Source organism: Saccostrea cucullata, unplaced genomic scaffold, assembly GCF_032062105.1.
Source record: "Saccostrea cucullata isolate Sc308-1 unplaced genomic scaffold, CSIRO_AGI_Scuc_v1 ctg556, whole genome shotgun sequence".
Lineage (NCBI taxonomy): Eukaryota > Metazoa > Mollusca > Bivalvia > Ostreida > Ostreidae > Saccostrea > Saccostrea cuccullata.
The window spans coordinates 68,021-88,855 of NW_026920218.1; the positions used below are offsets into that span (position 1 = coordinate 68,021).

The 20,835-nt window shown below is 35.1% G+C and overlaps 1 protein-coding gene across 1 annotated transcript in view; it reads left to right on the top strand.

Moving 5' to 3' along the window:
• LOC134245086 (polycystin-1-like protein 1) overlaps positions 1 to 19,568 on the top strand; it is an 81,207-nt gene extending 61,639 nt beyond the window's left edge. Inside the window, 27 exon segments of the mRNA XM_062727352.1 lie at positions 444 to 651; positions 863 to 972; positions 1,942 to 2,051; positions 3,008 to 3,114; positions 3,276 to 3,453; positions 3,733 to 3,854; positions 4,120 to 4,196; positions 4,250 to 4,298; positions 4,300 to 4,350; positions 5,089 to 5,176; positions 5,396 to 5,560; positions 5,820 to 6,028; positions 6,350 to 6,514; positions 9,493 to 9,611; positions 9,985 to 10,095; positions 11,638 to 11,746; positions 12,114 to 12,364; positions 12,924 to 13,158; positions 13,737 to 13,838; positions 14,146 to 14,286; positions 14,548 to 14,682; positions 15,058 to 15,279; positions 15,458 to 15,637; positions 16,150 to 16,314; positions 17,009 to 17,151; positions 17,295 to 17,368; positions 18,511 to 19,568. Of these exon segments, the coding sequence (XP_062583336.1) occupies positions 444 to 651; positions 863 to 972; positions 1,942 to 2,051; positions 3,008 to 3,114; positions 3,276 to 3,453; positions 3,733 to 3,854; positions 4,120 to 4,196; positions 4,250 to 4,298; positions 4,300 to 4,350; positions 5,089 to 5,176; positions 5,396 to 5,560; positions 5,820 to 6,028; positions 6,350 to 6,514; positions 9,493 to 9,611; positions 9,985 to 10,095; positions 11,638 to 11,746; positions 12,114 to 12,364; positions 12,924 to 13,158; positions 13,737 to 13,838; positions 14,146 to 14,286; positions 14,548 to 14,682; positions 15,058 to 15,279; positions 15,458 to 15,637; positions 16,150 to 16,314; positions 17,009 to 17,151; positions 17,295 to 17,368; positions 18,511 to 19,160 (4,276 nt within the window). The 3' untranslated portion in view covers positions 19,161 to 19,568.
• The last annotated feature ends 1,267 nt before the right edge of the window (positions 19,569 to 20,835 follow it).

Here is a 20,835-nt window from a genome sequence, read left to right on the forward strand (position 1 = left end):
TGAAAGGTTTCGAATTCTAGTTTTCTATCGTCACTGAAATGCCAATCTTTATTTTTGTCATAACTTTCAAAGTAAAGGAAACTTTCACTTTTACTGCAGTTCTCTAAAAACATTTTGCTGTTCCAAATTCTAGATCTGTAGTACAGTTTCTTCTTAGCTTTATATAAATCTTTCCACATTTAGATCGTTCACTTCCTGATTCAGGTTACAATATATCTCTGTATTTCTATCTGAGTTTATGTCTCTGTGTTTATATATTATATATATCATAGAACCTAAGTAAAGGTTACGATATATCTCTTTGTTATATCTTTCTATATTGGAACCTAAGTATCACTATTTACTTGTTGACGTTGATAATGTACTCCTGATGTTGGTCTTTCAGAAAATGAACTTGTGTTTTGTCAATAACGTAAACATCCGTCTTTATTTCACATCTTTAGAGCCAACAAGAACGCCGTGTGTATCACTGTCCTGGTGATGTCGTTGGCTGTATACACTATTCTGATGGTACTCTGTCATAAGATGGACCAGCACGACGCCCGGAAGGGAGGGATTCTCTACCTCAGAGACAACGCGCTCAGTGACCAACAGAAATATGAAATCATCGTAGAGACGGGCTTCCGTAGGGGAGCGGGAACCACTGCAAAAGTAAGTACAATTGTATTTACTGAGAAATCATTTAGGGTTTTTCATTTTTTTTTTTTTTTTTTTTTTGGAAAAAGTTGTTTTCACATTATGGAGAGATCCATGGATTTATGACATCCGTGAATTTTAAATTTTAGAATAACGTGACTAAAAATTTATTTAACAAATGACAGCTGCATATCTTGATTTGACTGATGTGGGTTTTTTTTTATAGATAAGCATTATTCTTCATGGTGAAGAAGGGATGTCAGGAACAAGGGAGTTAATCAGTGACGATGATAGACCAATGTTCGAGAGGAACTCCAGAGACAAATTTATCTTAACGTTAGTACATACACAAACACTCACACAAATGAATAAACGCACAATAACTTACTGGTTATTGGTCTTATCCTTTAGCACCGTCAGGGTAGCCCAGTGGGTAGAATGATTGCCCCGTGATCAGAATGACTTGTGTTCAAATCACGGCTGCAACTATCCTAAGTCGACAAATGAAAAGGAAACAACTGTTCTTTCGCTAAGCACTCGTTTTTTTTCAAGTGAAAGTTGCTGGTCATTCGGAAAAGGACATACGAGATGGGGCCCCGTGTTCTGGTAGGCGTTGACACGATACCTTGACAGTGCTAAACAGCCCGGGTGCCGAGTAGATTTCTAATTTTGCAGCTCTTTATGAGTGAAATATTCTCGGATGGAGACTTTTAACAACATAAGATCAATTAATTTCTATTCGCCTACACTCGCTGACATTGGTTCTTGATGTAAAATTTGACAGAGTATATTATGTAATTGTTCCCCTTTTTATTCAAATATGCACCCAGACAATCTTCATAAAATTTCATATTCAGGACATTCATTTCCATGAGTTTTATAAAACAAAAACTAAAAAAACTATGATTATCATTATTTAACGTACAATTCAATATCCCTTATTATTATATTATAATAAATAATTGTTTTTTTTTTTCTAAATTCCAGACAGTATTGGTAAGATCTGGAAGGTTAATAAGATTATTACTTAAAGAATATATTAGCGAGTCAACTCTTTCAGACTCTTCAGGCCTTTGAATGTTATTTCAGACTACCAGACAGTTTTGTTAAGATCTGGAAGTTTAATAAGATTATCATATTATTGTATATTAGCGAGTCGACTCTCTCAGGCTCTTCAGGCCTTTGATTATTATTTCAGACTACCAGACAGTATTGGTAAAATCTGGAAGGTTAATAAGATTATCATAATATACTATATTAAAGAGTCGACTCTCAGCCTCTTCAGGCCTTTGATTGTTATTTCAGACTACCAGACAGTATTGGTAAAATCTGGAAGGTTCAGATCTGGCACAACAACTCTGGTTCCTCCCCCAGCTGGTACCTCAGTAGAGTCATAGTAAAGGACCTTAACAATGGTAGGTTATTATATTAGGACCTTAACAATGGTTATTACGAGCTAGTGCCTCAGTCATAGTAAAATACATTAACAATGGTAGGTTATTACAAGATGGTACCTCAGACATAATAAAATACATTAACAATGGTAGGTTATTACAAGCTGGTACCTCAGTCATAGTATAGGACATTAACAATGGTAGGTTATAACATTAGCACCTTAACAATTGTAGGTTATCACAAGCTGGTACCTCAGTCATAGTAAAAGACATTAACAATGGTAGGTTATTACCAGCTGGTATCTCAGTCATAATAAAAGACATTACAATGGTAGGTTATTACAAGATGGTACCTCAGTCATAGTAAAATACATTAACAATGGTAGGTTATTACATTAGGACATTAACAATGGTAGGTTATAACTTAAGTCGACAAGGGAAGTTTAGTAATCTCCTTCTCAAGGATTTTAAATAACACCTCTAAGCAGGATCTTTGTCAAGGATTTCAAAATTGCTCGACGCCCGCGGGGCACAGTGGTTCGAGCGTCTGCTCTAAAGTGGCGATATAAGGAGCCAATCCTTACGTCGAAGGTTCGAATCCCACTGTGGGACGTGGAGACCGGTTCTTCGGATGAGACCGTATAAACCGAGGTCCCTTGTCGCAGTAGGTGCTGGCACGAAAAAGATCCCTCCCTGCTCAATGGACCTAAGTGCCGTGTACATATAGGACAAAATTTGCAGCCTTCCACCGGCAAGTTGTGGCGTCTCCATATAAGTTAAAAAATTTTGAGAAGGACGTTAAACAATATATAATTAAAATTGCTCTGTTATTAGACAGCTATTAATAAGAAACCTTATGGTATGATTGTCACAGTATACAGGCAACATGCATTAAATTGCAAGGTATTACATGCATATGTAACCCTCAATAATGATCAGCAATAGGTTGGTTAAATTTGATCTTTGTCTTGTCTTAGAGCGGATATTCTACTTTATATCTGAGAAATGGCTGGCTGTTGAAGAGGAGGATGGAAAAGTGGAGAGAGAATTCTTGGCCTTAGAGGGAAACCTCGGATTCAAAACGGTCAGTTATAAATCAAGAGCAATAAAAACCGTGTCAAGTCGTACATTTTCAACCAGAAGATATGCAAATTTAAATATGTACATCCTTTTAACAAAATCAATTGTCACTTACCCGGTATTTTGATATTTATCATTCTGTCTTCATTGATTACAAACATTCAGGTGTTCATGACCAAGGGTACTCAGTACCTGGCTGACTACCACCTGTGGATGTCACCCTTTACCTGTCCCTCCTACAGTCAGTTCACGCGCACTCAGAGGCTGACCTGCTGTCTCACTCTCTTCACTGTCTACATGTGTCTGAATACCCTGGTCTACCACTACACCCACAAAGAGGTCAGTCACAGTCTACTCACAAAACTGAGTCAATGATATACCCCCAACACCCACTAAGAGGATACTTGACGTTCTTCGTAATGTATTTTGATTTGAAAATAAATCAATGCAGTAGATGTTTCATTATCTTTGAGTTAAAAACTCATCAGAACATTTTTGACATTGAGCAGTGAATCCAAAAGTAAAAGAACAATTTATGAAATTTTTTCAACATTTTGGTTTGCCTAAAAAATTAAAAATAACTTGTAGTGTTGGTACTTTTTTTGTAGCATATACTTGGCAGCAATTTATAACAAATATAATGTACTGGACCTGTCCTGGAGCAGTATAGCTATCGGAGCAGTCTGTTGTGTTGTAGCCATTCCTCTCAATTTTCTGTTATCCTTCCTCTTCAGGAGAAGCAAGGTATAAACTACAAAGTTTAGAAGTTTTAAAATTTTATGAAAAGTAATTAGCTACTAATTTGAAAAATGTCTAATCCAACAATATATTATCCCTTTCATTGTAAAAATTATTAATTTAAAAAAAATTTCTTTCCCATACTTCTAATTTTCATGTAATTGAACACTGTTTAAACTGACACAGTATCTTTCTTGACACGAAATTCGCCTCCCAGTGCATGTCGGATTAGTCAGGTTTCACTGTATTTGTTTTCCTTCTTTTTTTCCAGTTAGTTCCTACAGACAACAATAAGACTTCTTCAGCAGACGATAAAGATGAGGACGCGTATCCCAGCGGGAAACCGATGTTATTTATTATGATCTCCCAGGAATAGGAGAAAAAATCATGGGACAGGTCAGATTTTCGCACTCTAAACTGAAGTTAATTGTACAGCCGATCATGACGTGGCACTTTATTGACATTACTGGACCAATCAATTCTTAACTGGCCAGCCATTCAGGTACATCAGTATAAAAGGATGACTGAGGTAAAACCCAATTGTGATGTACTGATTATTGGATCCATCCGTGCTTAACTTGACGGCCACGTGCCCCATTTAAATATTGACGTTCAACTGGTCAACATTGTCAATTTATGCGTGAAATATGAAGATAACGAAAAGTATCTCAGCTCAAAAGACCAGTGCACAAATCGGGAATAGCGTAAACACGGACCTTTAAACATCAGAGGTGGGATCAGGTGTCATATAGCACAAACACGGACCTTTAAACATCAGAGGTGGGATCAGGTGTCATATAGCACAAACACGGACCTTTAAACATCAGAGGTGGGATCAGTACTGTGTCATATAGCACATTTAAAACACTGGTCAACCTTTAAACATCAGAGGTAACGAAAAGTGTCTAAGCCCAAAAGCCCACTGCACAAATCGGGAATAGCGCAAACACGGACCTTTAAACATCAGAGGTGGGATCAGATGTCATGAAGGAGTACTCAGTTCCTGTTGACTGGTCACATCCATCGTGTGCTACTTGAGTTTCATTCAGATCTTTTTGTGACAATTTGATTTCACTTATGGTCAATTCTCACTGTTAAATTAAATAAATGTTCACCAAAATATAAAATAATTCAAGTTTGAATAAAACTTAGCATATAATTATCCTTTTCATAAGTATTTTAAAATTACAAATCTAATCTAATTCGTCAACCATTTGTTTATTTTAATTGTTCCTCAAAGGGTTGGGCACAGAAACAGTGGATTAAACGGCAGCATACAACAATAAAGGAATGTCCCTCTTCAACAACAGATACCTTACTAAACAGATGTAAGTCAGAAAAACAAACAATGATGTCAATAAATCTTACCTAAATAACAGCTTAAGGTCGGTCATTAAAATCAACCTTACAAAACAGATGTAGGAAAACTTTACCAATGAAAATTAAATGTGATTGTAATCGCAAGAACAATTTGATCGAAAATATCAAAAAAATTATAAGGTGGTCAGAGTCATAACTTTTCAATGGATTACAACTTTTATAATTAGTGATAGGTTCGGATACCGACATGGCGTCCAGTGGATTTGAGGACTCGAACAGCACAGATCCACGTCCTCACGTGACCAGTAGCTCACCTGTCAGTAACTCACCCTCCAACAGCATAAAGAACAAGACATCCTCAGAAAGCAGTCAAACTCCCAGTAAATGTCCGGGTAAGTCTATATTGATAAGGCATCCTCGAAGAGCAGTCAAACCCCAGTAAATGTCCGGGTAAGTCTAATTAGGTGCCAGCCTACATTTACTGTTTAGTACTAACAAACCTTTGAAACACTTCCATAAAAATAATTTTGGGAGGTAGTTTTCTATCCTGTTCCAGCTAGAAGGGACCACTCAAATATAAGAAAAATATTACATCTCCTTTACTTTTTTCTATTTGTGTTTTATTTTTAATGCTTAAACTTTAATTTTCAGCAGCTTCTAAGAAGAACCCTAGCTCGCGCCTGCTCCTACCCACATGGATGACGTACGTGGCCTGGTGTCTGTGTGTCGTCATTATCGTCTGCTCGGCGGTGGTCACAGTGTGGCTTGGTTTCAGGTTTGACGAGGTCCGCAGTGTCCTGTGGTTGCAGTCCCTCTACATCAGTCTACTGGCCTGTGTCTTCCTGGTCCACCCTATCATTGTGAGTCGCCGTCATACTCTGGAAACATTGTTATTTTGATGAATTTCTTTTCAGTGATTAACTACCTGATTTTGAAATTGTGTTAAATTCTGGGAGTTTTGCTGCCAAAAATGATGTTGACAGTTCAAGGAATAACTGTTATATATGGACAATTCTGATAGACGTTAATTTATGAATCAGTTAAATACGTGAAAAAAATGATTTATGAAATTTCAGATTGTCTTTCGAAGACCGTTAAACCTGGCCCTTATTCCAACGTCCTCGTTTTGTCAAAACAAAAGTAAATGATGTTATTTTAAACTAACTTATCGTTTCTGTCAGATTGTGTTGGCAGTCCTGTACACCCTCCTGAGGTATCGCTGTGACCCTACTACACTGGACCATTATGAAGAGTCGTATTTCGGGGAAACTGCAGAGAGGGAGATACAGCGCAGGAAGAAGGAACAGTTGTGTGAGAATGGGAGCGAGGCTGAGGAGCTGGAAAAGGTTCTGATTGGCTATTTCCTTAACTCTTGTCAAATAAACTAAACTTCAAAGAACTCAGTGTTCCTTTGGTATAAACATTATGAAATAAATATAACATGGAAACATGCGCGCATAAAATCTGCGCAGTCATTTTTTTTTTTTTTGGAATCACCATGTCCACTGTCCGTTGTCAAGCAAGATTTTGTTGACTGTTTCAGAAAGTGTTGGATGGATTTGTCTGAAAATTTATACACTTATTATTCACCATATGAAGGTGTGCACCTGGGATTTTTCAGATTGGATGATTTTTTATTTTAGTTTTTTCTTTTTTATTTTGTGATTTTTTTTCATTAGAAAACTATGTTCAAACTTTGACAATTTATGCATCTTGGGTAGACGGTGTGTCACGACCTTTTTAAGGTCACTGTGACCTTTAATTTAAGTGATTTTTTTAAAAAAACTAAGTCTTTAAAATTTTAAATTTCATAATCCTTAAAAATGTAAAAAATATATTTGTATCCTAGGCTTATTAAAAAATGCTAAATTAAGTAAAAACTTATTTTTTATCATATACTTTACAGCAAATTCTATAACAAATGTTAATGATTTTTCAGTTTGTCTCTTCAAGCACTGGTCAAGGAAAAAAAAATGTGCATGTCAAATTAGAGAGAAATTAATGAGTTCATTGTCGGGAGTTAACTTAGAGCATCTCTGATTATCTTAATTTACCTCTTGGGAGTTGGGTAAAAAGAAATGGCCTTATAGTTGCTTGTGTTAATTAAGAGTTCTTGTGGCTGTAGTTCAGATAAAGATCTTTAATTGGTGTAATGTAATTAAAACAAATTGATGTTTTATGTATGATTAAAACTGTTAGTATTGTATGATATAATTAAAATTAATTATATATATGTGTTCATTGAAAAAAAATTACATTTCAATTTTCATATATTTGCAACAAATTGCAGTCATGTCTCACTTGAATTTTATAGTCTAAAGAATACCGGTAATTAATTTTTGAATTTTTTTTAAACTGTAGCAAATTTCATAATATTGCAATAAACAATTGAAAGCTGCAGATGGATATTTGTTAAGCTCTAACACAGCCATTTTAGAATTATATGATGTATTATTTATTTTAATTAATCCCTACACTGTAAGTCTCTTAGAGGTGTATTTACAATATTTTAAGCATGATAAGAAATGGAAATTAGATCATTGAAATCTGTGTTTTTAAGGTTATAACACCCTAACCAATTTATGATTATCAACAATATCTGAAATTTAAACTTTATTAGACAATAGTGAATACCACTTACTAAATCCATAAAATATTTCTGAATTGGCACCTACTCTGAAAAACCCAGCGGGGGTATTTGAACAGTTCTAGTGAATAACTTTAAATACCGTTTCTTTGCTGGACGGCTTCATTTCGTCATTCAGAGGGTTATAGTGGTTTTTTTTTTACAAATGTTTTTCGACGAATCAGATTCAACTTATTTAGTACGTCTATTTCATTTTCCAGTTCTTAGGAGGAAAGATTCTAAGAATTATCCATTTTTCTAAACTTGTGGCATGATATTTAGTCCCTTCCAAAGAAAAAAAAATTGTATCATCTGTCCTTAAATCGTTGATTATAAATCGTAGAACTTGATATCGGTTAAATTTATCAATCTACTGTGTACTTATAATATCGTGTGAATGTTGTATGTAAGAAAACAAATAACATTGACAAAACTTACTCTCAGTATGAGTTAAAAGAAATTAAATGCATCGAAAAAAATATTGGATGAAATATTGCTGGACTGCTCTTCTGATTAAACACTGTTTTTAAATAACATCTTTTCTTCTTCGAAATTTAAAGTTTAGCATACTGCTCAATTAATTTTATTAGCTCACCTGAACTGAAAGTTCAAGTGAGCTTTAAATTTCTGATCATCCGTTGTCTGTCGTCCATCTGTCTGTCTGTATTTGGTAAAGAAGAAGGTATGATTTTAGCTTTATTGCGCCCTAAAAATGTAATGACATCAAAAAGTTTTGAAACTTGCTTAAATATTAGTTAAATAAATGACACTGATAAATCAGGAAAGAATGTGGCATTAAGGTTTACCATTCTGCCAATATGACGTCATTAATGTGAAGCATTTCTCTATTTTCAACAGAAAAAGCCTCAAATTGGCACATTTCAAGGGTGATTTTCCTTTAGAAAACAGTGTCCACAGCCGTCGCCCACTTTAAGTTTTTGATATTTTGTGCAAAATTTAATAACAAATCACATATCTCAAGATCTTTGTAGACAATGTTATCTGAAAGAAAATCCCATTAAAATTGGTGTCTTCTGCAACTTTTTAAGAAAATACGGGAAAATGCACACGTTTATGACATCATAATTAGCATTTAAAACCACATGTGAGAAAAATGACTTGTGTAATTTTTCTGCATTGAATTTCAATTATTTAAAAAGCAAGTTTTCAACTTTTACACCCATTTTTTAGAAAATAGGGCAAAATTTGTATGGAAACCATACCTTTTTCTTTTCTCATTTCATCTTCTTCTCAAGAAATGATTGGCCAATTTTAACCAAACTTTAAATTGTACATAGCATTCTTGGATGAAGATATATTCAAAATGTTAAAATGAAAGGCCCAGCATTTAATGAGGAGAAAATCAACAAAAGACAAGAATTGGTCATAAAAAAATCTTCCTCTCAAGAACCACCGAGCCTGAAAAACTAAAACGAAAGGAAAAAATCCTCAGATAGTGTAGATTCTAAATTCTTTAAATCCAGGCCATCCGGGGGTTAAGGGTGTAGCCACAATAAGGAGTCCAAGTTTTAGATTAAAATATAGAGGATAAATCTTTAAAAATTCTTCTTCTCAAGAACAACTGGGCCAGAAATATTGTGTGAAAGATCCTAGGTATATATTTAGACGTATGAACTATAAGGTCTGGTTTTGATTTAGGCTGTTTTATTAGATTTAGGCTGTCTTTCTATGATTTAGGCTGTGGCCGCCCGCCAGAGATCTAGGTATTTACGATTTGCCAGACCTCCACAAGAAAAACAGCTGATAGAAGCCCGAAAAAACGTCATGAAAGAGAAGAAGGCCATTTCCATTCTCCTGTACGTAATGACGTCTGTACGTAATGACGTAGGATGTACCTCTCAGTTGAGGTCGAATTCAGATTCACACACTGATTCTTTTATTAACATTTTTATTCTTATATCTCATTGTGAAGATTCAGTGTTGTACGGCCAGTGCCACTAACTCTCATGTAGGTTTGCAAAATTTTATCATGAAATATTTTTTTAACAATTTAAAAAAAAAGGGAACAAAGAATTTAAATGAAAGTTATATTTTATAATGAATGATGGATTCACAGTGAAGAAAAGTCCAAATTTCGTTACCGATTTATTTTGAAATCCTTTGTGTTTGTCTCAACAACATGTTAGGCCTTTTGTCTTAATGTGACTGATGATGTTGCTGTCTTTGTAGAGATGTTGTCTCGCTGCTAGTAACGTTTCTTATCGTGTCTGTGATGGCGTACGGTAAAGATGTACAACCAGAGTATCATCTGAACAAAGCTGTGTATAACCACTTTATAAGGTATGATAAATCTTACTTATGATATCGATACACCAGAATTCTTACCAATTATAAAGTACGACACATCATAACTAACTTTAACTAATAAAGTACACACACCATAACTTACTCTAACCAATCATAAGGCTTGATACATGATAACTAACTCGTATCCAATCATAAAGTACGATACACCAGAATTAAGTCTAACCAATCATAAAGTACGATACACCATAACAAACTCTAATCAATCATAAGGCATATTTATATAAGATACACCAAATTTATTTCCTTACAACAGAAGTACAAACACTTCATAATGTATGCTAATTAGAAACACCATTAATATACTAATAAGAAAAATCAAACCCAGATAATCCAAGAAAATAATATAAACTACTGAGTGCTCCAACAATTCAAAATGTATAACAAAATGTCATTAAGGTCAAGATCTAGTAAATAACTTTAGACTAATTTTTTGGTGCTATATCTATTATGACGTCATAATCAATTTCAACTTTCTTTTTCCCGTACTTTACGGCTTTAGCAGAATTATGTAGAAAATAGGGTATTTTCATGACATTCAATTTGAAATCATATGAAAAGTAAACCGGATACCTATATTAAATTTGATATTGATTTAAAGAAGAGGCCATGAACATACTAATTACCGTTTTCTGAGAGACTGCAGGCAATCTGGATACATTTCCTTTTTCGAATATGAAAAAAACTCCCATATTCATGTCTGGTTTTCTTAATTTTTCATTGAAAATGACAGTTTAAAATACAGCTTTTCATCTTGTTTACCTAAAAATTATACCCCAAAACACCTTATTTCAAAATGTGATAAAATGTCACCTTTCATTAACAGAAAGCTGTGTGCGAGATATGTAGATATTTTGTAGGGTATGTCAATGTTCTATGCACGTTAAATTTGTCTGTTTATTGGTTAACCTCCCTTTTAAGAATTTTTTACTCATGAAGAGCCACCACTTGGCGGTTGAAAGCTGCAAGTTTTGTCCTATACTCGGCACGTAGGACCATTGAACAGTCAGGGAGCTTTTTCGTGCCAGCACCTACTGGTGCATGGGACTTCAGTTAATAAAGTCTTTTCATCAAGACTGGTTTCCATGTCATGCAGTGGATTCGAACCCGCGACGTAAAGATCAGGCCTGGGGGCCATAAATCTAAGACGAGCTTCCTTTTGATTTCAATCTCAATCTTACACTATTAATTTCTTTGGAAAAAGTGAGACTAAGATGAGAAGTGAGCTTGTCTTAGTTTTATGGCCCCCAGGACAGCTCCTTGCTGCGACTCTAGAGCAAACGCTCTCACCACTATGCCATGCAGGCGAAAGCTATGCACGTAAATGTATGACAACTAGAACAAGCGGCATCTTTCTCCAAGACATTAATGGTTTAAACGCTCTTTTAACACATGCATGTACATTCATCTTATCAAAGGACAGTTTAATAAACTGAGCCAATTTTGATATTTATTGTTCGGCGGCAGGACATAATTTTTTAGATAGTATATTTTGATCGGTACGCTTTCCGATTTCAGAGAAGGCAGTCCGAACTTTGCTTCCATAAAGAGTAGAGAAGAGTGGTATGAATGGGCGTCAACATCTCTGATAGACAAAATATACGTCAGTAATTCAGGCAGGAAGCAGGTCTGTTTTGTTTGTGTTACAAGCGTCATAAATAGCAAATATATTTTTATCAAAAATCAGAACCATTAAATGAAAAAGAAAATTACTAAGCTCTCAATGACAGCTGCTTCAGATAAAGTACAGAGAGCAGAAAAGGGCTAAAATAAAGAAGATAAATCAGAATAACAAGGGAAATTATGGGGTTTAAAAATCTTTGGTTTTAAAAAACGTTTGAAGAATGCGAAAAAACGGTTGTTCTGCATTAACCTTTGTGAAAGAGTTGTTTTTTGAAGAAAGTAGATATAATTTACGTAAAGGTGTTGGAAAATGTAAAACACTTAAAAAGGTGTTTCGTTATTTCCTTTCAAATTGACTTTATTTCTTGCAGAAACCGATTTTAAAAGGAACTAGTTATATAATCGGAGACGTGCAATTAAGAAAAGTTAAGGAAGAAGAGAGAGGGTGTGCTGACATGAGTTCACTCCCTTATATGTCTCTAAAGTGTAGAAAGTTATCCTCATCACGTGAACAAGATGGAGATAACGACACCTATAGCGGGAAAACTTCACCTTACCTGTTGTTTGGGCGCCATGGTATCTATGACAACTCAGGATACGTTCTTAAGTTAGATCACTCAAGGTACTTAGCAGACATTATCAAACCTTAAACTTGGAATATATATCTTTTGGGGACATTCATTCAGAAGTTCCTCATCTTAATTTTTGCAATATTTTGTTTGTTTCAATGTTGTTTAACGCCCCTCTCGCGAATTTTTCACTCATAAGGAAGACGCCACAACTTGCCGACGGAGAGCAACAAATTTTATCCTATGGTCGGCACTCAGGGCCATTGAGCAGTAAGGGGTCTTTTTCGTTCTAGCACCTACTGCAAAAGGGGACTTCGGTTTATACAGCTTGGTCTATACAGTCTCATCTGAAGGACTGGTCTCCATGTCCCGTTGTTGATTCGAACCTAAAATGTAATGAACAACTCTGTACTTTGTGACTCTATAGAGCAGATGTTCTATATTATCCACTGCGACCCCCTGTGACTTTTGCAATATTAAAACTAACTTAATTTTGTGTACTTTCTGATGATTTTTCTGCATTCATTCAATCAATCATCATTTTTTTCACCGGAAAATAAATAAAGAAAGTAAATGATAACGTCCTGTTGTCCTTATATCATTCTCTTTCAGACATCAAGCTTGGAATCAAATACGAAATTTAACCTCTACAAACTGGATAGACGTGTATACTAAAGCAGTTTTCATCGAATTCACTCTGTTCCACCCTCCTTCTGGTCTGTTTACTTCCGTTATCATGTTTCTAGAAATACCGGATACGGGTCGAGTGTTTCCTAGCAACAGTATCAGCTCTACCTATCTTTATAGATACACATCAAGGGCAGACCACTTCGTCTTGTTTTGTGAGGTAACCGTCAATGTGAGGAGATGTCAGAGTCTGTTAATGATAATAGGATTTAAAAATCAAGGCATCACACAATTATGGACATAGAACATGGATCCTTGGTAATTTTAGAGGTGGGATCCAAGCGTAGGAGGAGAAATATATCCTCTTAGACGCTTGAAAATGATACGGCTATCTAAATTACGAGTTCATTAGTATACATGGTACTATCCTTAGGTTAATCATGAAGGACATAAAGTTTCATGTAGTGTGCATGGAAAAACATGAAACGAAAATGTAGCATAATGAAGATCGTTGTAGATCATATCCTAGAATACACAACAAATTTAAAATAGAAAAAAATAGGTGATTTTTAAAGATAAAAATAATACGTTATGATTCTTTTTATGCTTCATGACAGGTGCTTTTACAAATTAAAACTCTATGGATTCTCAATTTTCTAATTATTAACATTATTCCACAAATATTCATATGATGGCTGCATTCTGTTTGAAGACAAATAATTTAAGTGCAGATATGGATACCTTATAATATCACAATATAAGTACTGTCCTCGAGTTAACCACAACCTATGATTTCAGGTGATATTCATCTTGTTAACCGTGTGGCGATTGAAGATGGTGGTTTGCCAGGCCATTAAGCTCCGTTCGAGTTTCCTTCAATGTGGCTGGGAAATCCTTCAGGTAGGCTATACAGGCATCTTTGCCACATATGATCCTCATAGAAGCCTCAAATGAAAGGCAATGCATATGTGGATCATATGTGGTGAAACTGCCTATTTAAAAAAAATGTTATCATTAAGATTTGTCAAGTGTCAAAATGATTAATAATGTATAATGTGTAATACATGTCAGAAGAAAAAAAAATCAAAAAGGGATTTAAAAGTTATCAACCTGTTTTTGTCTTTTACCTTTTACCCAGGGAATCTTTTGTGTGGTGTCGGTGGTTTACATAGGATGTAGAGTCTACAGATTTTATTTATTTTTTCAGGGTATCCTTTGTGTGGTGTCGGTGACCTACATAGGATGTAGTGTGTACAGATACTTTCTTGTGTCAGACGTCCTGGAGCTACAACAGAGTACCTACAATGAAGAGTTCGTTGACGTTTCCTTCATTACGTTCTGGGACGAGGTCTGTCATTTCTCACGTTTTAAATTGGTATCAAATTAAAAAAAATAAAATTCAAGAGCTACTTTCTTTTAAAAAGGTACATATTTTTATTGTTAGAACTTTCAACTTTTATATCTTAATTCATTTATATTTTATAATATGCATGGAAAGTCGTTTTAGTTTTCGAGGTAATCAAGTTATATGCATATATTTCTATTCTATACACTGCAATCTCTAGTTCCAGTTATTTTATAATCCATCCATTTGATATTTCATTTCCAGATGCTGCGTTGTATGGTGGGCTTTATCATGTTTATCGTCATCTTACAATCACTTCGGCTTCTACGCTACGAGAGGATGTTTCTTCTGTTCGGCAGAATCTACAGTCGAGCTCACAAAGAACTGAAGCTTCTAGCGGTAATGACAGGAGACAAACCGAATAATATTTTATTGGTTGTACTATAAGATTAAATATGGAAACGAATATGCATATAAGTATGTATTCATCTCCCCACTGCAGCCCGAAGCTTAAGCAGGATTTTCGGTTTCAAAAGTGTCCGTTTGTCTGTCTCTTTTTGTCGTCCCTTAGCATTTCACTACTTTCTGAAAATAAAGTTTTAAAAAAAAATTGTTGATGTCCTATCTGTAAACAGTTTAAGTCCCTCAACAACTTTTTTTCAGAAAAAACTGAAAATTAAGTTTTAAACAGTTACCAATTTGTAAACTTTCATTTGGAGATTCTACTAAAGTTTACATTTATTACATAACATGTAAATTTTTATTTTCTTGAAGGTTCTGATGATAATCCTATTACTGGCCTTTGCTTCCCTCGGACACGCCTTATTTCGGGCCTTCTTCCACGGTTTTGTGGATTTTTGGAGCAGCATTTTGACTGTTTCCGCCATTTTTTCTGGGCGATATGTCGACTTGACGTCAGAACCCTCGCTCATTCACGCTACCCGGATTTTCATCTTATTCAGCACAGTGTTAAGCCTTGGTCTGGGAACAGCATATGTGAGTGTCTACCTTTTTCATTACAGACCTGTTATTTCTGTTCACCTTTTCATAACAGTTTATTCACTATTTGAGTTAGATGAAGATTAAATGATTTTTATTTCAATAATACATTTCAGTAGAATTTATCGATACACATCTTTACTTATAATACTTTTATATTTCATGTCTCTTTCAGGTTGTTGTTTTTCTTACGTACCGCTTTCATGTAAACAAGAGACGTCAACATAAAATGTCGGCTCTTTGTTGCCCTGAAACATTCGCATATTATTGGCGCATGCTCCGTCAGATGTCAGGAAGGTCGACCTCTGATGTAAACAGTGAACCGGAAATAGAACCGGATAATACACTTCCACCTGTAAGATAGTTCTATCTTTTAATTTAAATAAAATATCTCGTATCATTTAGTAAATTTTCATAGTTTTAAATTTGTTATATAGATTTTTTTAGATGATCACTGTTCGTTAACCTTACCCTTTCCCTTGACATTGGTCTTTCGATGTTATGTCTCAAGTCATTGCTATATCTAATGAGTCTATACCATAGTTGTATCGATGGCCAGTTTTCAGCTTTTATTATTATTAATAATAATTATTAAAATATGGGGAAAAAGTTTGTATATACACTTTGGATTTAAAGTTTCTGAAAATTCATCGTTAGAAAACTGTAGTTAAGTGTCTGTAGTTAATTAGTTAATCTTAATTAAAAAATCATCCACTGTTACGACCCGTCAGAAGAGGTTCTAATTTGCTGAAATATTGATAAAAAATCAAATTCTTCTTGTAGGCAAAAGGTTTTAAACTAGGTTCATTAGAGTCGAGACATTTTATATAAATACATCCCAGGTAAAAGCTCCATCTTTCTGTACAGGAATTCACGATGGCTGAGGTGGAGTACCAAGTAGAGGAACTGTTCTTCAGAATATCCGGTTTATCTGGATCACACGGTCTACCAGAGAAACCTAACAACTATTTCACAGACTCGGACGGAACTTACACTGCAGGGGATGATGGGATATCTAGTGGTGGATCTGAGGTTTTCAGTTTATTTCAAAATGTTATTTTTAAAATCTTTCGACTGTGATGTGTGTTTATTTTTTAACGTCCCTCTCTAGAAATTTTAACTCATATGGAGACGCTCTCACTTGACATCGGAGAGCTTCAAAGACATATACTTAGCACTCATGGCCATAGAACAGTGATGGGTCTTTTTCGTGCCAGCATAAACTGGGACCCCGGTTAATACGGTCTCATCCGAAGAACCGGTCTCCACGCCCCACACTGGGATTCGAACCCCTAGTACAAGAGAAGATCTACTTCTGCAAGTTTCGTCCTATACTCTGCGCTCAAAGCTATTGAGCAGGGAGAGGATCTGATCTTTTTCGTGCCAACACCTATTGCAACACGCGGGACCTCCGTCTCATCCGAATGTCCGGTCTCCGTGTCCTATAGTAGGATTCGAACCTACTCTTACTTTCCGATTCTAGACCATTAAGCCACTCTTAACATTGTACGGAAATGTTAATATTTTCAATATTGCATCAAAAATGTGTTGATATCTAGAAATTTAGCAAATAATATAATATTTAATGAATAATTTACAGACGAATGAAAAGTTTACTTAAATCTAAGTATGTTGCTTGAACCTCGTGCTTTTTGAATTGTGACACCATCATACACCATAACTCATTGTGACAAAAAAATGAATTACAGATTGTGTTTTGTGATAGGTACCAGATGAGGAGAGATTAGAACATCGCGTCCATCAGATTGAGGACAACCTTTGCTCAGCAGAACCGTACCTGGCCCAGCTTCTGAAGATAGATAACATCGGCGTACACGACCTGTCTAGGGATCAAGAAAATCAAATCAGGTAGTTTATGTCGACTGAGTAAACTGTGAATGGGATAACCTTCCTTGGAAATAAGATGGGATGATGTATTGTGTTTCCTATTTAAGACCTAAAAAAAACCTAGACTAAATACCCATATCTGTGCAATTTTAAAATGTATACAGTTTAAAATATATATTTAAGACATACGACAACCAAAAAGATACTGCTAAAGCTAAGACTCACAATGGGGATGTAGGTAAGGATGTCATGATAACATGCAGCGATGTCCATAAAAATTAAAGTTAAAAAAATATATATTTGGTCGCATTTGGAGCTAGTCCGTCCGTCTGTCCGTCTGTCCGTCTGTCTGTTAGCTTTTTCGTTTCCGGCTCATAAAATATAGGATTACCAAACTTTGTCATATGACAAGGTGTGTCGCACACAAAAAGTAGGTCACTCTGACCTTTAATTAAGAAGTTATAGCCAAATATGGAAAAACCCAACTAGAAAACCATAAGAAAATCATCAAACTTGGCCAGTTTATGCAGAAAGGTCACTGTGACCTTTAATTTAAGTGAATATAAAAAAAAAAAAAGTGTCTTTTTACTATTCATTTACACATCCCAAATAATGTAAGAGTATTGCACTGTTCTTATTAAAAAAGTGTTAAATCAAGAAAATACTTATTTTTTTTAAGCATATACTTGACAGCAATCTAAAACAAATATAATGTATGTTAGAGAAACACTGCTAAGAGTTTTGATAACAGAAAATTGCATGTCAAATTAGAGAGAAATTAATGGGTTTTGAGTGCGAGGAGCTATTGACAAGCATTGGCGTTATCTATATCCCACAGCCTGTTTGATTAAAAATAGCTCTTGTTGACTTAAGTTTTGAAATGAATGATGAAAAGTAATTAAAACTAATTTGATATTGATAATCATAATTATGTAATATTATTAATTTAAAAACTAATTTTATGTCAGCATGTCCATATGAATTACATACTAAAATGTCGGACATTTAAAACCAAAAAAAAAAAAAAAATGAGAGTATTTTATATGTTTAAAAAAAAAATTATAGTGCAGACCCATTCATCTCTTGGTAGTAATTAGACAAATCCAGTTAAAGATTAATTAATGAGTTCAATGTAGGAAGGCTAGCTACATGTATCTTGCTCTATTAAGCAGCTTTGGGGATTAGACAGAAGAACTGCTGGTCAGTTTATAACATATGTCGTTTGATGGCCAGCCTTTTTTTTCAAAATTAATTTGGTATAGATTAAGTTGTTAAGACTAATTTGATGATGGGCATTTGACAAGGTCTAACACAACCAGCACAGAAATCTATCATGATAAACTAATTGATGCCTACATGTTGACAAATCCGAAATTACAGATCTAAATCAATTAAATCTCAAACCGAACGTACATACAGAAGGAAGTGACGCAGAACGCCGATCCGCGGACGCTAGTTCCTCTAATCCGGACTCCCCGGAATCCATGAAGAACTCCACAACAAAAGCCAAGAAAACCATTCAGCGAGACCCGTCCCCGGAGATCACACAAAACGTGACCAAGACCAAACCACAGGGACCAAAGGCAACCAAAAAACCGGAATTACCCACAAAACCCACATTTATAATGCATGGACCAGTACGAGGCGCGCTGTCTACTGACGTCACCAAACCATCCTTAATCAGCAGTCCGACATTACGACAACTCAAGTCAGATAAAACGGGACTCCGAGGGGAGCGGGGCGGCGTGAGAGGTGAAAGTAACAGCGGAAGTAGTATTACAGAGTCTAGTTCCGGGTCAGAACAGGACGCTATACATGGACATATACCCGCCATTGGGAAACGGAACTTACGTAAGACAAAGTCCCGTGGTAAGGGGAAGGGACCCGTGAATCTGTCGTCAGTTTTGTTAGATGAAATCGAAGGTGAACACCACCACACAGAGAGCAGTGGTAATATGGAGGACCATTTTATTATTCCCGAGCACGATCCACTAGAAGACGAGAATGACAATGTGGATTTAGAATCTTGAATAAATACAGATGTTCTATAAGTGATAGGTGAATAAATACAGATGTTCTATAAGTGACAGGTGAATAAATACAGATGTTCTATAAGTGACAGGTGAATAAATACAGATGTTCTATAAGTGACTAAATACAGAATGATGTTCTATAGGTGAATAATTACAGATGTTCTATAAATGAATAAATACAGATGTTCTATAAGTGAATAAATACAGAAACATGTTCTATAAATGAACAAATACAGATGTTCTATAAATGAACAAATACAGATGTTATATAAATGAATAAATACAGATGTTCTATAAGTGAACAAATACAGAATCATGTTCTATGAGTGATACATGTAAGTGCATGATACTGATGTCCTATAAGTGAATAAATACAGATGTCCTATAAGTGAATAAATATAGAATGATGTTCTATAAAAGAATTAATGCAGAATTTTTAGCTCACCTGAGCCGAAGGCTCATGTGAGCTTTTCTCATTTAAATTTGTCCGTCGTCGGTTGTCGTCGTCGACATATTGTAGTCGTTGTTGTTGGCGTAAACTTTTCACATTTTCATCTTCTTGTTAGAGTCTATTCAAATGAAGGGCCATGCCCTTATTTTAGGGGAGATAATTCAGAATTCGTGAGAATTTGGTGGTATGTTTTAGAATTGTTCTTCTCAAGTACCACTGTGCCAGGAAAGATAAAACTTATATTGAAGCATCCTCAGGTAGTGTAGACTCAAGTTTGTTCAAATCATGACCTCCAGGGGTAGGTGGGGCCACAAACTTTTACATAGAAATATATAGGAAAATTCTTTTAAAATCTTCTTCTCAAGAAAAGCATTGTCATAATTATTCTTATTTATATGGAAGCATCCTTAGGAAGTGTACATGTAGATTGAAGTTTGTTGAAATCATGAACTCTGGGGATAGGGCGGGATCACAATCTGGAATCCAAGTTTTGCACAGAAATATGTAGAAAAGAAATCTTTTTTTCTTTTCAAGAAAGGCAAAGCCATAAATAAATAGTCATATTCATATTGAAGCATTCTAAGGTAGTGTATATTCAAATTTGTTCAAGTCATGACCCCTTGGGAGGGGGAGGGGGGGGTGAGGGGGGCACAATGTAAGTTCAAATGTAAAGGGCAATAAAGCCACAGGTAGTCAAAGAAATATGCAGTCATCCGTAGATTCATGTTTGTTCACATCATACACTCTCCACTTTAAGCATCGATTGGAACCACTTATGGGCTAACAATTTTCCAATTTTTTTTTTTTACTTTTTCAGACTTCAATTATCTAATTATAACACATTAATTATAAGGTTTTTCCATCCTCACAGTTTTAATGGTTACAAGTTCAAACCAGAAGTCTCTGTCGAGACTGTAGCTCTACTGGTTTATACTTAAAACAAAGGAAGAGAAAAGTAGCAGTTGGGACTTAAGACTTTAAATCAGCAATAAATAGAAAAATGATCCTTGCCACTCATCAAAATAAAAACCAAAGCACAGAATTATGTATCTTAGTATAGTCTACTTGTGTGCCAAGTTATACTGAAATCAAACCAAAATTGCAAGAGGAGTAGCATTTTGAAAGAATTTCAAAGAAATTTCTTTTTTTAGTAACCATGGCAACATTGTTCATTGAAATCAAAAACCGATGCACAGAATTATGTATCTTAGTGTAGTCTAC